The sequence below is a fragment of the Pteropus vampyrus genome, unplaced genomic scaffold (assembly GCF_000151845.1).
Source record: "Pteropus vampyrus isolate Shadow unplaced genomic scaffold, Pvam_2.0 Scaffold182, whole genome shotgun sequence".
Lineage (NCBI taxonomy): Eukaryota > Metazoa > Chordata > Mammalia > Chiroptera > Pteropodidae > Pteropus > Pteropus vampyrus.
In genome coordinates this window covers 2,196,481-2,213,599 of record NW_011888963.1, presented here as the reverse complement: position 1 = coordinate 2,213,599, position 17,119 = coordinate 2,196,481, and the positions used below count along the sequence as shown (strand labels likewise).

Sequence of the window (17,119 nt, the reverse complement as noted above, 5' to 3'; positions counted from 1 at the left end):
TGGTCAAATGGATTAATTTTTTAAGCTTTAGATTTTTTTTTAGTTGCCTAATAAGCAAAAAACTGTAACAGTTGTTAAATCTTTACCTGTAATATTATCATATAGTAGGATATGGAAGTATTGAGTTTATATTAAACTCTTTATTTTCCTTACATTTTGATATAGAAAATATAAGCACTTTATTCACTTAATGAAGTTATACTATATATAATGTGTAATGCAGAAATGTAATTGCATGCTGTCATGTAACATATATCATTCTTTTTTTACCAAATATCTCACTCTTTTTGCTTTAACCACCTCCCCATTCCCAATACATAATGAACAATATGTTAATTAGGAAGATAATTCCTGAATGCAAAAACATGGATAAAATAATTTATATATTACCATGTTACTTTTTGGAGGGAACTGCACAAAATCACATATCTATAGTGTTTTAATTGTTAGATTCTCTTCAGGAGCCCTCTAATAACAAAACAATACAAATAAGCTTTAGGGAAGAAAAGATACATAATCGATATTGTAAAGCAGTGTTAGAAATAAAAGAAAGAAATGTTAGAATCACAGCCTAGTTGTTAGTGTAGATTTATAGCTGCTGGCATTGACCAGTCTTGACTTACCTTAACAGACATAACTCATAAAGAAAATCATGAGCAAGTAATAGTTTTTCATAATTACAGTAAAATATTGTGGACTTTTTTTTTATAGTTATGTTCATATCAGATAATGAAAGTTTTAATCCTTCATTGTGGGAGGAACAGAGGAAGCAACGGGCTCAAGTGGCATTTGAATGTGATGAAGACAAAGATGAAAGAGAGGCACCTCCCAGGGTGCGTATGTTCTTTCTTTCTTCAGTTTGAAACAGGTCTGCTGGTATTTACTGGGTACTGTATATCCATCCTGTGCTGTTTTGGCAGATACAAAGAAATGTATTGGTTTTATTCTTTGCCTTCAAGGCATTTGAGGTTTTATTAATTATATATCACATAATATCATGTGAAGGAATTTGACAGTAATATAAAACTATGTGATTGAAAACCGGATTTCATACTGTATATAAATATAACAGAACAAAAGGTCATTGTTTTTCTCCTTCCCTTTCTTTAATGACATTCATATATATTCCTGGGATAAAGAACTCTGTTATGAACCTTTTGTTTCTTTATGATGATGTGTGTCACAGTGGTAGAAGTAACAAATACACACTTCCAAGTTACTTATGAATGTAATTCTTTTCTGCTTATACAAACTAACTGAATCCCAGGAAATGACGGGTTGATCTTGGAAGTGCTTGGTTCATGGCACATAAGACATAGTATGTAAAAGTAGGAATTTTATATGTGTTGGATAAAAGTCTAGCTGGAAAACATACATCTGTTTCAAAGCCAAGTTGGCAATATGCATACCATATATCTCCAAATGGGATAAGTTTATGTCTGCTAAAAAAGGTTTTAGAACAGTAAAATCTATAACTGTGGCATCTTCAACTGTTGATGAAACCATACTTTTATTGAGTCTAAAATGCTTTCAAAGGCCTGTCATCTGTTTTTAAAGTTACCCCTATGAGCCATATATCCAATGTTATAAAGATAGATTATAGATTAAATTTCAAGGTTGATGTTAGAAATATTTATATTTAAATTTTGCTTGTTTTTCTAGGAGGGAAATTTAAAGAGATATCCAACACCATACCCAGATGAGCTTAAGAATATGGTCAAAACTGTTCAAACTATTGTACATAGATTAAAAGATGAAGAGACTAATGAAGACTCTGGAAAAGATTTGAAACCACATGAAGATCAGCAAGTTGTAAATAATGATGTGGGTGTGAAGGTTAGAAAACTCAATTCAAAAGAATTGACCGAAACCTATTTCAAGTTCTTTAAAATTTTTAAATAATAATCAATGTAATGATCCTTTTTGTGTAGACTAAATGTATTCTCAAATTTAGGATGATGTTCTCAACTGCCTGAACTAACAGCTATAATAAGTGAACTCTGATTGTTATAATGATTGCAGACTGTCCAGACTGTCCAGATGGGTAGGAGTGTCAGCGTAGCCTTTAAAAATTCATGATTATAGGAATACTTTTTCCCCACTGGTAATATCAGTTTACTCTACCCAATTCTAATTGTAAATGTAATCGCTATGACAGACCATTGGCATTTATTTGGGATCTTTCAGAAACCTACATAAACTCTTAAATTATGTGTTCCTTTAATGGACTTTTCTTCTCACTTAGTAGCACAGAAACAGAAGTTTTATCATGTCACTAGAGTTATTATACATCCCACAATAAGCAGAAAACAGTCTAACCATCTTATGTTCATTGAGCATGATGAGCTAAGTGACTCGCTCATGAACATGAGTTTTGCACCTTCTAAGATGAAATGTAGACTCAGCTGAACTGTAAAGTTGGATGTGGCTCATGGACCTTTGGGGACCACCTGTCCCCAAAATGAGCATTTCATCTGAATGCTACAGATTTCCACGTTTAAAGTTTCATTGATTTATCCAGAATAGGAAGGTGTTAAATTACTTTTAAATTTTCATGAACTTTAATACAAGAATAGATATAAAGCCTAAGGAATACGATTTCTTTATCTTCTCTTTTACTTAGACTTCAGAAAGTACTACTCCAGTAAGAAGCAAAGCTGATGAAAAAGAAAATTATATGATAGGAAATTCTATACAGAAGACCAGTGAACCTGAAGCTGAGATCAGTCCTGGGAGTCTGCCAGTGTCTGCAAATATGAAAGCTTCTGAGAACTTGAAGCATGTTGTTAATCATGACGATGTTTTTGAGGTATGGCTTTATGATTATTCTGGAACGGTCATAACAATGGATAAGAATTTAGTACTTCATCATTGCCAACTGAAGATAGGAGAGATCTGATATTGACAGTAGAAAACATGCTAATACATTTACCATTGAGAAATTTCATTTTTACTGTAATATCACTCATTTATCACTTTAAACTTATTTTACTCATTGTACTCCAGTGTTTACTATGTAAGTTAGATTATGGCGATTCTACTCTACTTCTGTAGAATACATAATAGCAATTGCTTTATTTAAAAATGAAAAGATTGTCATAGGTATACTTTGTCACTTTATTTAAGCATTTCTCATTGATAGAGACGTATTTTTCCTTTGAATGTCTGGGACTTTTTTTAGTTTCTTCTCATGGATCAATGAAAGCTATATATTTTTTTTTAAACTTTATTAAGGTGTATAACTCACATAAATTCACTCATTTAAGTAAAGGGTACAACACAGTGGCCTTTAGTATTCTAAAAGATGTGCAGCTTTCACCACAGTCATGTTTAGAACATTTTCATTACCCCCAAAAGAAAGTCTGTATTTCTTAGCCATCACCTGACAACCATTCTATCCCCCTGAGCCCTAGGCAGCTCGGAATCTACTTTATGTGCCTGTATAGATTTGGCTATTCTTGGCATTTTGTATAATCATACAGTATGTGTGGTCTTTGTGACTATTTTATTTTGCTTAACATAATATCTTCAAGATTATCTATATTGTAGTGTTTATCAATATTTCATCCATTTTTTATGTCTGAGCAGTATTCCATTGTAATGGCAAATAATGCACATTTCAGGTACTTTCACATTTTGGCTATAATGAATAAGGCTGACATAAATATTTGTGTGGATATCTATTTTTTCTTTTGGGTATATACCTAGGATCATATGGTAGTTATATGTTTAACTGTTCGACAAGCTGCAAAACAATTTTCCAAAAGTGGTTGCACCATTTTACATTTCCCTCATACACTACTGGAAGTAATGGAAAATGGTAAAGCTGTAACTCTTAAAAATGAAATTTCGAAATATTTTCGATTTATAGCTGTATTGTCCACTCTTATACACTAGCTACAAGTGACTATTTAAGTAAATAAAATTAAAAATTGAACTTCTCAGTTACACTTACCATGTTTCCATTGCTCAGTAGCCGCATCTGGCTAGTTAGTGTCTACCATGTTGAACCACATAGATCATGTCCATCGTTACAGAAACTTCTATTGGAGATCGCTGGTGTATGTAAAAATTGATATTCTAGATTTATAATAGCATTTTTATTCTTGAAAATTTAAATATGTTCAAAGCACATCATCTGTCTTTACGGTTATCCTATGAGTTAGTATTTACTACAGGAAAAAGCTCATATGGCTTTTGAATGTCCTAATTGGATCACATCATTCAGTACACTATTATGTACGTCGAACCTAATATAACAGTCTGTAAAAGGGTTATTAGGTTTGTCCCAGTGACATTATTACTCATTTAGTATAATTTTTGTGTATAAGGGCTGTGTTTGGAGCTATAGTGGCAGAATGAGTAAATGAATGTATGGAATATAATTAAAGTTAGACTGTGCCGAATGTGTAAGAAAAGTACTAATGAAAATATTAAGGGCTACAGAAATTTAGTAAAGAGATATTTTCTGGCTATGATGATCCACGGGTGCTTTAAGATGAAGGAGGCATTTAACCATTTTGAAATATTTCAGTCACCAGAGCTAGAACCGAATGAAGTATGGAAGGACTAACAAGAACGACTAACAAGAGCAGGAAAGTGGTGTTTAGAAATGTAGAAAAGAGCATGTTCTATCTGACTGAATATGCCAGGGGTGATAGTATGAAATAAAATTAGTAGAGTAGATTGGATCCTGATTATTGAAGCCCTGAAAGCCATTCTAAGAAGTTTGCACTTAATGTTCTGTAGTCTTTGGGGAACCACCGAAGGCTTTTTAGCAGAGCATTACTTGTGATAGAGCTATGTATTAGGAGTTATCTGGCAGCAGATACTGAATTCTCCAAGTTTGAGGGCTTTTGAATAATGGTAGTAGAAAATGCAGACTAGGAGTTAGTCACAAGATTACAGATATAATGTGCGAATACCCTTGCCTATAAGAAATGGAGAAGAGGGAACAGTCTTGTAACTGCCCAAATAGAATGACGATGCCATTAATAGAAATAGGGATATTAAGAAAACAGCCTTGTAAAGACAAGTTTGTTTTTAGATATGTCAAATTTGAAGGAATGGCAAGACCATCAGGTAGACATATTCAGTAGGTAGTTGGTAATGTGGGTCTTTAGCTCATGAGAAATCAAAGCTAGATTATAAATTGGAGAACTGTCTATATTAAACATAATCATTGAAGAAAATGCATATCCAGGGAAAGAGTAAGAAAAAAAAAATATGAACTAACTGCAGGAAGATTAAGTGATGTGGGCAAAGGAGAAAGAAAGGTGGGAGGAGCCAGGTATAATATAATTTCATGAAGAAGAAAGTCTCTCTGGTCAGCAGTTTTAAGTGCTGCAGATATCAAAGATTAGGACACACCATTTGCCCTTCCTCGTTACATTCATTGTCATTAAGTCCTGTTAACTCCAAAATTTCTGTGGAATTCTTTTTGTCTTTAGGCTATCAGTGCCATTGCCTAAGGACAAATGTGGTCTTTTTTTCTCCAGGACTGACGTGATAGCTAGATTCCTTCCTACCAGTCTCTTTCTCTTCCTATACATTCTTCATTTTAAAATATGATCTGACCTTGTGAGTTTCTGGCTTGGCAACTTTCAGTCATACCCAACACACACTTCATTGAGTCTATACTCGGCATAATCTTTCAGCATCCAATCCAGCCTACCTTTTTGCCTCCTGCCACTTATCCTGAGCTCCAACTGCTTGGAGCTGACTTGCCATACCTTTTATTTGCATGCTTTCCTCTACTCAGAATGTCATTCCCCTCTTAACTCACAGTTCAAGACTAAACAGAATTTACATTCCTTTTCTATTCTACAATTACCAGTCCAACTCTTTCCATTGTAGTACAGTCTTGAATAGGGTTGGCAAACTATGGCCTATGGCCCAGATCTGCCCACTACCTGTTTTTGTGTGGCTTGCAAGCTAAGAACTTGTAAGAGCTTTTACATTATTAAATGGTTGAATAAAAATCAAAAGAATATTTCATGATGTGAAAAATTAGATGAAATTCAGTTTTACTGGCATACAGCCCTGGTCATTTTTCTGCATCTTGTCTCTAACTACTTTTGTGCACAACAGCAGAGTTGGGTAATTGAAATAGAGATCATTGCACGGCCCTCTAAGTGTAAAATATTTACTATCTGGCCTTTTCACTGAAAGCTTGCTGACTCCAGTCTATATATTTAATATGGCACTTGTGAGTACCAAAAGGTCTTAGTACTTTTAACAGAACACCTTTTTAAAACCTTTTTTATTTTCATCATATTAACTGGGAATAATTTAACCTGCAGATCTGATTTTTTTATACAATATTATAATTTTTCCATTAATAGGTCTTTTTTTCCCTATGGAATAGCTTTCAATGATAGATAACTTGGGATAATTGCCAAATATTAGAGAAAAATTTATGGAGACTAATATAAAATTCTGTCTTCCTATTGGACAAATATTGCCATTAATTCATTTTAGCAGAAGAAGAATTACCTCAGTTCTGATTCCTTAGAATCTATTGATCCTTGAGGTAATAAATTTGAGGATTAGGAAGACTTTTTATTGGAGCAAACTGAGTTTTTCAATGACAGGAATTATTTTATTTTATTTCATTCCTCTGGTACTTGACATAGTACCAGGCACAAGTAATCATTAGTACACTCGAATTAAGGCCTGCCACAGAAAATTAATCCCATAAGTGCTTTGGCATATTGTTAATAACTACCATAGTTTTATTGCTGTTATCTTGAAATTTTTAAAATAAATCATATACTACTTTTAGTCATTACATGTTACCTACCATAAAAAGGTTTCAGACATGTTCTAAACATTCTTTTCTATCTGATGTTCTTATGACTTAATATTTATTCATTTAAAGAAACCAAAATCTATTTTCATAAATATTTTCACTTTTTTCTTTAAATTAGGAATCTGAAGAACTTTCTTCTGATGAAGAAATGAAAATGGCAGAGATGCGACCACCATTAATTGAAACATCTATTAACCAGCCAAAAGTGGTAGCACTTAGTAATAACAAGAAAGGTTAGCCGTTAAAGGAAAGTGCTAAGAATAGAAATGCATTGAATAAAATTTATAATTTTTTGGAATAAATTTCATTAAATGTCATTATATTATTTAAAACACTGTTTAGCAACAATTTTTAAAATATGCCTTTTTAAAAGGCCTGTTTCTTCTCTTGATAGACCTGTTCTCCCTTGTGCAAGTCTGCTTACAAGGGCATGGACTTTATAACAAAGGCAGACAAGCCTAGATTATGATTTCATTTCCACCACTTATTTGTTTTATGATTCTTGAGCTCTGCCTAATTTTATCCATGTGTACATACCTAATTTGACATAAAATGAGGCTAATGAAGGATTTTGTGAATATCAGATATACTAAATTATTCAGTGTACTCAGATCTAACATATTACCTGACTTATAGTAGATTCTTGTTATTTTATCTATCCCTGAACTTATTTTTGAACCACCCCCCTTTCCAGACATTCTTTCATGTAACATAGAATCTTAGACTCCTAGAAATGAAAGGAAGCTTGGAGATTATCTATCACTTCCTTTATCCATCCCTCACTCCGTCCTACCAGTGCCTGAACACCTCTACACCATCTCCACCAAATATTTATCCAACCTTTGCCTTTATGGCATTAATGAAACTTACTATCAAGGTTGCCCTCGAATAGCTTGTGTTCATAATAATAATGGTAATGTTTGTTGAGTACTTATTAGTTGCTGCTTGTTATATGTTAAATATTTTACATGTTATTATCTAATTGTCACAATTGTTCCATAATACCAAGATGGAAGAAGAGGAATGTATCTAGGAAGGAATTTAAGTGCCATATAGTTTAACATTATTTTTAAAATTTATGATCCAAGACCCTGATATCTTGAAGTTACAGAGCCCCATATACTACTGTTTTTAATTGTTGACGCAGTTCAGACTACTTGAACTGAGATGTTGGAACTACAAAAATATCCTTAATTCATGTATTCTCCTATATCTGTATATACTATTTCTATGATTAGGCTAGAATTAGTTAAAAACATCCTTTAGCATTGTAAAGATGTTACGTTACTATCTTTTTGATCACTACTTTTAAAAACTACTTTTTTATAGTAGCCTATAATGGAATATGAATATTGTCTTATGCTTATGTAATTGTTACACACAAAACCATCTTGTATATTGAGTTCACTATTTATATACAGTTCTTTGAAATTTATATACAGTTCCTACATGAAAACAGTTCCATACATGTAGAAAATAATTTCTTCCCCAGATAAGTTTACCAAGGCTGTGAACTATACTCTATATTTGTTATTGTTATGACTTTTTAAGATTATAAATGAATGGAAAAGCATATACACTTAAACTAATTGATAGCTTAGAGAACACTGTGTAATCATCCTGTCAGTAGTTATAACTAAATCAAATTCTGAGCGACCCTAACATTGGTTATATTTTTTTAAATACTAAAGGTATCACTATTTTTAAATTCTTCAATTTATGTGTGTATTAGGACTGAATTTTCAGAGGTGCCTCCGGTTATCTTATCCATGTGATTCTTTACCTTATACATTGAACCAGGACAATATAAATGTCATTTGTCATTACTGAAATATATTTCATACAGTTCTTCGTGACTTTATCAACAGCTTAAGTATTTTTGTTTCAGATGATACAAAGGATACAGATTCTTTATCAGATGAAGTTACACACAATAGCAATCAGAATAACAGCAACTGTTCTTCTCCATCTCGGATGTCTGATTCAGTTTCTCTTAATACCGATAGCAGTCAAGATACCTCACTCTGCTCTCCAGTGAAACAAACTCATATTGGTATTAATTCAAAAATCAGGTTTGTGAACGTCTCAACAAAATGATTTATTTGTACAATAGAGATATTAAGGTAAATAAATATATATGACTAATGCATGAAGCATAAAGATTTCACAAATATTATAGAAATGGTTCAGGAAGCATATAATTTCTCCATTATTTTATGACTAATTAACTTTTATACATTTTCGTTTTAGATTAATATTTTAAGTGGGGAAGAAAAGATTTAAAATATATTCTATTTCTCTTTGTTAGAGGTTGAACAGTTCTATAATATTTCTAGGTATTACAGACTGGAGTAAGTTGAAAGGGGGTATTTTTAGGGTTAAAAATGCAAAATTATTTGGGGGAGATGTAATTAAAGGATTCATTCAAATACTTTTGATTAGTGCTATATCTTTGCGTTAGGCTTAAATTTGTAGGTCAAACTCTCTAAAACAAGACTGAATTCCTACAGGCTGGAATTTAGCTAAAGTTTAAAACAAATTTATTATTTAGGCTTTCAAGAAGTTTGGTTATCAAAGTAAAAGTATACCATTTTACCTTCATGTTAATCTATCAGCTAGCGTTCTTGATAGAAAGATTTGGGTTGCTACTGAACCCAAAGCTTATTATATTATATTGGTAACTATTTTTTCAGAGTTAAATGTTTTTAGCTCTGTATTTTGACTAAGTGGTTCATGATGAAAATTAATATTGATTATCTATGAGTTTTACTTAGTATGTTTTGTCTTTAATCTAAATCTATATTATTTGACTATTATAATATTTTTAAATTACAAGGTTGATAATAAATGCCTTTCATCTGTAATTCCCGTCAACTATTTTAACTTTGTATACCTATACATTAACTAATTAGTTATTAATGTTCCTCTTACTAAGAAAACTGGACTTTGTGATGTTTGTGATAAAATTATCTTTGTTTTAGGCAAGAAGATGAAAATTTTAACAGCCTTTTACAAAATGGAGATATTTTAAACCATTCAACAGAGGAAAAATTCAAGATTCATGATAAAAATGATTTTAACTTACCTGAATATGATTTGAATATTGAAGAGCGGTTAGCTCTTATTGAGAAAGATGACTCAACAGCCACATCTGATGAATCTCACAAATTAGACCATATCAATATGAATCTTAATAAACTTGTAACTAATGATACATTTCAACCAGAGAGAGCAGAAAGATCAAAGACACAGGATATAGTGCTTGGAACAGGATTTTTAAGCATTAATGCTAAAGGAGAAGCTGAGCACTTGGAAAATGGAAACAAGTATCCTAATCTGGAATGTATAAATAAGGTAAATGGACATTCTGAGGCAACTCCACAGTCTCCTAGGAGGACTGAACCACTTGACACTGATTCTTCTGTCGATATGGGTATTTCCAAAAGCACTGAAGATCTCTCCCCTCAGAGAAGTGGGCCAATTGGATCTGTTGTGAAATCTCATAGCATAACTAATATGGAGACTGGAGGGTTAAAAATCTATGACATTATTAGTGATAATGGACCCCAGCAGCCAAGTGCAACAGTTAAAGTCACATCTACTGTTGATGGGAAAAATATAGTCAGAAGTAAGTCTGCTACGCTTTTATATGATCAACCACTGCAGGTATTTACTGCTTCTTCTTCATCTTCTGATTTAATATCAGGTACAAAGGCGATTTTCAAATTTGATTCAAATCATAATCCTGAAGAGCCAAATATAAGAGGACCCACAACAAGTGGCCCACAATCTATGCCTCAAATATATGGTCCTCCACAATATAATATTCAATATAGCAGCAGTGCTTCAGTCAAGGACACTTTGTGGCACTCCAAACAAAACCCTCAAATAGATCATGTCAGTTTTCCTCCTCAGCGCCTTCCTAGATCAGAAAGCACAGAAAATCACAGTTATGCTAAACATTCTGCCAATATGAATTTCTCTAACCATAACAACATTCGAGCTAGTACCGGATACCATTTACATCCGAGACTTGGCCCAGGAAGACATGGGGACATGTGGGCCATCTCACCAAATGACCGCCTCGTTCCTGGAGCAACTCGAAATACAGTTCAGCGACAAAGCAGCGTGTCATCCACAGCCTCTGTAAATCTTGGTGAGCCAGGGCCCACCAGGCGGGCACATGTCCCCGAAGGAGATTATTTATCGTACAGGGAGTTACACTCAGTTGGAAGAACTCCTCCAGTAATGTCAGGATCACAGAGACCTCTTTCAGCACGAACATACAGCATCGATGGTCCAAATGCATCTAGGCCTCAGAGTGCTCGACCTTCGGTTAGTGAAATACCAGAGAGAACTATGTCAGTTAGTGATTTCAATTATTCACGGACTAGTCCTTCAAAAAGACCAAATGCAAGGGTTGGTTCTGAGCATTCTTTATTAGATCCTCCGGGAAAAAGTAAAGTTCCTCTTGATTGGCGAGAACAAGTACTACGACACATTGAGGCCAAAAAGTTAGAAAAGGTAATTAAACATGAATTTTTCATTCTCTCCTTTGTGAATTTACTACTTTTCCTTTAAAATAGTTAGCATTCTTTGCTTTTTAAAAAAGGTAAAACAAAGTGCTCCGAATTATTGAAAATATACTTATATTCTAATAGGGGTTTTTTGGTACCGAGAATAGAGTTCACAGTTCATACTTAGCCAGAACAAAAACAATTGATAGTAGTGTAAGCTACTTTCCCTTCTCTTATTCCTCACTGTTTTCTAATGGGCTTACATTCATATTCTATATTTATGTATGTACCTCTTCTGGATTGTGCCACACATACTATAAATAATACATACATATATACATGTTTGCCTCCGTTTAGCATTTTCTGAACTGTTGTCATCTATTAATTGTTGATTATGTAAATATGTGTACAAAAATAAACAATCTTTATATAGTTAACAGAAAAAAAAAACAAGAAATGTACTATAAATGTAAATATTTTATCTAAGATTGCCCACCCCTCCCCAGTTATATAACTAACACTGTCACTGACACTGATGGCTTCTGGCATGGCATTTACTCTTTTCTGAACTGCATTACTGACCTATTTGAACTCAGGCGTGTGGCTCTACTGTAGTTTGGAAATTGTTGGCAAAATAGCTTCTGTTTGTTTTTTAAAAGGAGTTAAAAATTTTTAAATATCTTGTAAAGCCAATATATCAGTGCCACAGTTCTGTGGCTTTGTGTGTTTGTGTGTGTGTGTGTGTGTGTGTGTGTGTGTGTGTGTGTGTGTATATAATATTCTTTAATGAATTTTACCTAAGAATTACCTTACCTCTGCTTAAGATACATTTTTAAAAGTAGCCAAACATATGCAACCTCAAAACAATTTCTTAAGTCAAATTTTTCAGAAAAAAATACCTAAAATATAATTAATACCTTATGTCAATTCATGTTAGTTCTATGCAGTGCTATCCTCTCAACTTTAAAGAGCTGAGCTGTCTATAGGTATTGGGAAACTTCATTTTCATCTATTTGTTTGAGCTATAACTTTGTACATACTGTTGAGGCTTTTTTGAACTTGTGTGCTTTTTTTTTTTAAAGGAATCTAGAAATTTTTAATCACAGGAGTAGTATAGCTATTTTATAAATAAACTTCTGATGATAATGTGGAATTGGATTTGAGGAGGAAGAGTCCATAGTTAAGTTGATTGACTTATGAGACTGTCTAGTGGTCCATTAAATAAATGAGAAATGTATTAGTAGAATTGAGACAAAGGAATGAATGCAAGAGGCAAATCTGAAATAGACTTTATGAGTTTACTTCTGATTGGATTATTCCTTTAATCAGTCATTGAAGGAAAGGGATTAAGTTTGAGATTGGCGCCTGGAATAACTGATCGTTGAGAATGCCATTAACTATTCTTGGACCTAGAGGAGGAATAGGAGCTTTGGAGTAAGAGATGAGTTTATTTACTATATTATACTATATATACTATATTATATTACATTATATTATTAGTTGACATCTCAGATGGCTGTTCTCTCATTACTTATCCTGTCCGACAGAGATGTGCCTGGACTTCAGCAAATAGGAAGCAAGTAGCATCCATCTCATTGTTCATTTGTGCCTCTCTGCTTTTTATATTTAGAAATTTGTCATACAGTTGCTTGAAGTGTAAATGACATTAGTTTCTCAGTTGAGCCCACTGGTAATTTAGAGGTGAGAATAAGTTCAATAACACTAAGAAAAGCCTTATGAGGACACAGGGCAACATGATTTAGACTCCAAACTTGAAAGCATTGATTACCAATGGTAGAGTGTGATGGAAGCTCTGTATTTGCTCCTCTGCAACTCCTCTTCCTCTGCAAACAAAATTCTGGTGGCATAGTGGACATTTGAAAACTTTATCCAGGCAATTTCACTATGCCTGTCCTACCTCTGGAGGTAAGTTACTACTTTGCCCAGATGAGAGTTTAATAACAATACAGAAATAGGTAAGTTATTGGCTTTTAATTGGTTTTAAAACCTTGTAGTAGTAACATCCCTTCTCACCCCCAACCTCACAACCAACTACCTGAACCCAAACTTATAAAATAGATCTCACCTCAAAAATCTCAAGACATTTACAAATAAAATATCAACAGCACTGTAAATAAATATTTTTATTTCAAAGTTGAATTATTACTAATATCAGCATTTGCTAATATTACTTATTAAAAAACTTAGACAAAAAGCACTCAACCAGAATATGATTAACAACATAATTTCCATGCTCACTTGCTATTGTACAATTATTAGCATATAATGAACAACAGTGTGGAGGACATATGTCCAGCACATAATTGAACTCTGCACAATGTGTTGATGTGTTGCGATGGGGCACAGTTTTATATGGATGCCTAAGCACAACCCTGAATTAAAAACCAGACCTATTCTGAGCTTCAGTTTCTTAGTCAGTGAAATATTTACAAAAATCCGATATATGTTTAAAGATGACAGAAAAGGCTTTGTTCCCGATCTGTATATCCTTAAACAGGGACAGTCTGTCCCTTTAGGTTAATAATACATTAAAACAAAATGTGTATGTATGTAACTGTGTGTATAATTTTTTTATTTTTACATTCTAATGTTTATGGAATCTCTGAATTGCTTCTGCCAAATCTTTACCTTTCATGAAATGATTTGGAAAAGTACTGGCCTAGCCTATTAAGTTTGACTTTTTCTTTAATCATTACTTTAGAATCTATGAAATAAAAGTGTACATTGTACTATTTTAGATCCATTTCATTCTGGAATGTCATATTAATGTTCTTGGTATTCAACATCAACTTCATAATCTAGAGAAGGTATATATTCCATAAGAGTAACATAGAAATGTTTGCTATGACATTTCTGTATTTCTTATTAACAAGCCATGCTCAGTTTGGTTTCTCTCAGTTTGACCATCAGACCGTTAGTATTCAGGGACATGACTAAAAAGCAACCACATGAAAGAACAGCAGTTAACAACTCTGGGGATAAACAAGCAAGAATAATGAGAATCAGGCATTGCATTTATTGAGGTACATTTTTCAAGCAGCTCTGGGATTAGTGATTAAGCATTCATATAAACTCAATCTTTGGAAGGGTCCCATCAGTAGTTCTTCAAGCTTAAGCGGCAAAGGCTACTACTAATTCCTAAAGTAAAATAATCTTTAATATCTATTTATTTGAATGGAAAAGTTTTTATACATGTATTTTCTAGTTTTTTTTTTAATCTTGGTAATTCTAGAGCAGTGGGAGCCTTTTAAATGTTATATCCTAAAACCCTCTGTTTTTCTATTATACTTTTACCTAATGTAAGAGATTTTTCTAAATGTGGAAGATAATTATTTTTAGACATTGCTATGGCCAAGAGCCTGGTGGTATGTTTTGCAGATAAATTTTGTGCTATATTATGTATATTTAAATTCTGCATTTACTTAATAATAATGCAATTTCTACAAAATGAAAGACTCTAGAAATTCATTTTGACTTAGAAATAACTGGTTGTTGGTAAAATTTATCTTATAGGGGAGTTTGTGTTCCATGTGTAACTATGTATATGTACAGATACATCTGGATACGACATTAATTCCTATTTTCTTATGAACTCATAAGTTATATGTCTGGAGTAAAGGAAATAATAGCATGAAAGCATCTATATTTTTATACTTTCTCCTTTGGTGTTTAAATGTGATGGTTGGATTACATGTAATTTGTGTGTCTATGTTTATGTTATCATGTAAATATATGTTAAATAGTGCCAATTTCAGTGGCACTAAAATTCCATGTTGCATGATATTTCTGTGTGGTATTGGGGTTATTGTAAATACATCTATGTACATAACATGTCTTGTGAATTTTGCATGCTGCACTAATCTCTGTTAAATCTATCCCCTCTTTATTCAGAGCATGCTGTCAAGGTCCTTTAATTCCAATTTTACTGCTGTAAGCAACTTTCACTATGGCAGCTCTAGGGATCTGCATGGCAGCCAAGGCAGTCTTGCCTTGAGTGTTGCAGACGGAAGAGGTTCTGGTGGGCACATTTTTCGAGTGAGTACCTGTTGTAGACCAGTACTTTAGTATGTAGAAGAAAAGTAAACCCCACATTTCAATGTTTAAACATTTTTAAAAAATAAATTTTTATTTTGGGTTAGGTATCTTGATTACCTCTCAGTTCCTCCGTGGCTTAGTGCTAAAACTTTTCTGCAAAGCTGATTTAAGTTTCTTTGATCATAATTAAGGATGTAGTTAACTTTTTATGTAAAAAGCATGAGCAATAAGAATAACTGAGAGGTTTTTAAAAAAATTATTCTCAGTGCTTTCTCTTAAAATTAGCTTGCTCTCCCTAAACTCAAGATTTTAAGGCTGTGCCATATGTAATCCACAGAGGAGTTGTGGGGAAAAGTAATTTGCAGTTTAATGATTGTTAGCAAATAAAAAGCACTAAGAACTAAGTGGAACTAAGTTTAATCATAATTCACTGAACATGATTAAATGTGATACTAGAGAAACTGTATTAAGTACCAGTGAAAAGACAAAATCCAAATTCTTTATTACCCACATTTTCATTGGTGGTAAAGAAGAAGAGTTTATTCTTTTAATGAAAGTTAAGGGTAGGGGATAAGAATAAGCAGAGAAGGAAAAAGAACAACTCTGGCATGGCTGTATTAAGATTTTTCATAACAACCTGAGGTGGTAGCATGCCCTCTAAATATTTCCTTGACCCTCTCCATCCTTTATGGCCTTATTATATGGCCTTATTTTATCCCTTTATGGCCTTACTTTATCTTCCTTTATGGCCTTATTTTATCCCTTCCTCAGTTTTATTTCCATATTGACCCTGCTTACTTCTGGGTCCTTTGCTTTTACTTGAGCATCCATGCCCTTCTCTCTCCCGCCTCCCTCCCCTGCCCCCCCCCCCACCGCACCCGCACACACACTTTGTAATATACTCTTGGCTTTGCCCTCTTGTGTTCTAGAGTAGGATTTGCTTTTTTTCTGGCTGTGCATCACCCATCTTGCTCTGCCTTCTGTCTTCTGTCGCTGGCCACCACTTGGTTTCCATGTTATGTTAAAGTGGCAGCAATTGTTTTGTGACTTATCAGTTTGAAATGGGGAGAGAGAAGGGTGATGGCTATGAAACCCTGCATTTCTAAGACTTATTCCAACTGAAGCCACAGAGTAAAGGCCCCAGGGGCTTTTATTAACTTAGGAGTAATCTTTATTGTCATCTGGAATAATTGTTCGTTCCAAGATCTTATACAGTAATGTTTTTTGCTCGTCATTCTTAAATTCAGACCCTTTAATTCTGTTCCATTTTACTTTTCCATATATAATATACTTGTTCTTTTAAAGACTAGATAAACATAGTTGTACGTGAGGCTTGAATTTAAACTTCAAGTTATGAGCGAAGTTGATTTTTATGTATTCTGAAAACATAGCTCAAAAATGGAGAAGGAAAATAAAGTATTCATTGTATAAATACACGAAATTTGATCAAACCAGATCTAAAAATGCTATGCCATGGTTTGAATTAGCAACTACCTGTGCATGATAGATCACTTACAGGTATAGCTTCTAAGATTAAATTATAAACCCTTAAGTTTGTGTATGTTATGTGGCATATCATAATAAAGTAGATTTCAGATTATTTTTCAACATGATAATATAATTTGCATATGTATGTTGCTAGCCATATACTGTTTGAAAGTGACGATAATGCTATTTATCACAATTCCTTTAGTTTTCTAAAATATAGCTAAGTGAAAAATATAGGCATTTTGCT

At 33.2% G+C, this 17,119-nt stretch overlaps 1 protein-coding gene across 7 annotated transcripts in view; it reads left to right on the top strand.

Moving 5' to 3' along the window:
* ERBIN (erbb2 interacting protein) overlaps positions 1–17,119 on the top strand; it is a 95,568-nt gene that overhangs the window by 69,868 nt on the left and 8,581 nt on the right. For 3 of the 7 annotated variants that reach the window (XM_011371066.2, XM_011371070.2, XM_011371068.2), the window contains exons 16-21: positions 712–833; positions 1,663–1,836; positions 2,624–2,809; positions 6,930–7,044; positions 8,700–8,883; positions 9,793–11,335. In XM_011371066.2, coding sequence (XP_011369368.1) covers positions 712–833; positions 1,663–1,836; positions 2,624–2,809; positions 6,930–7,044; positions 8,700–8,883; positions 9,793–11,335 — 2,324 coding nt within the window. Of the gene's footprint in view, positions 1–711; positions 834–1,662; positions 1,837–2,623; positions 2,810–6,929; positions 7,045–8,699; positions 8,884–9,792; positions 11,336–15,240; positions 15,385–17,119 lie in introns of all 7 variants that reach the window. The other 4 variants (XM_011371071.2, XM_011371069.2, XM_011371067.2 and 1 more) reach the window with 2 other exon arrangements.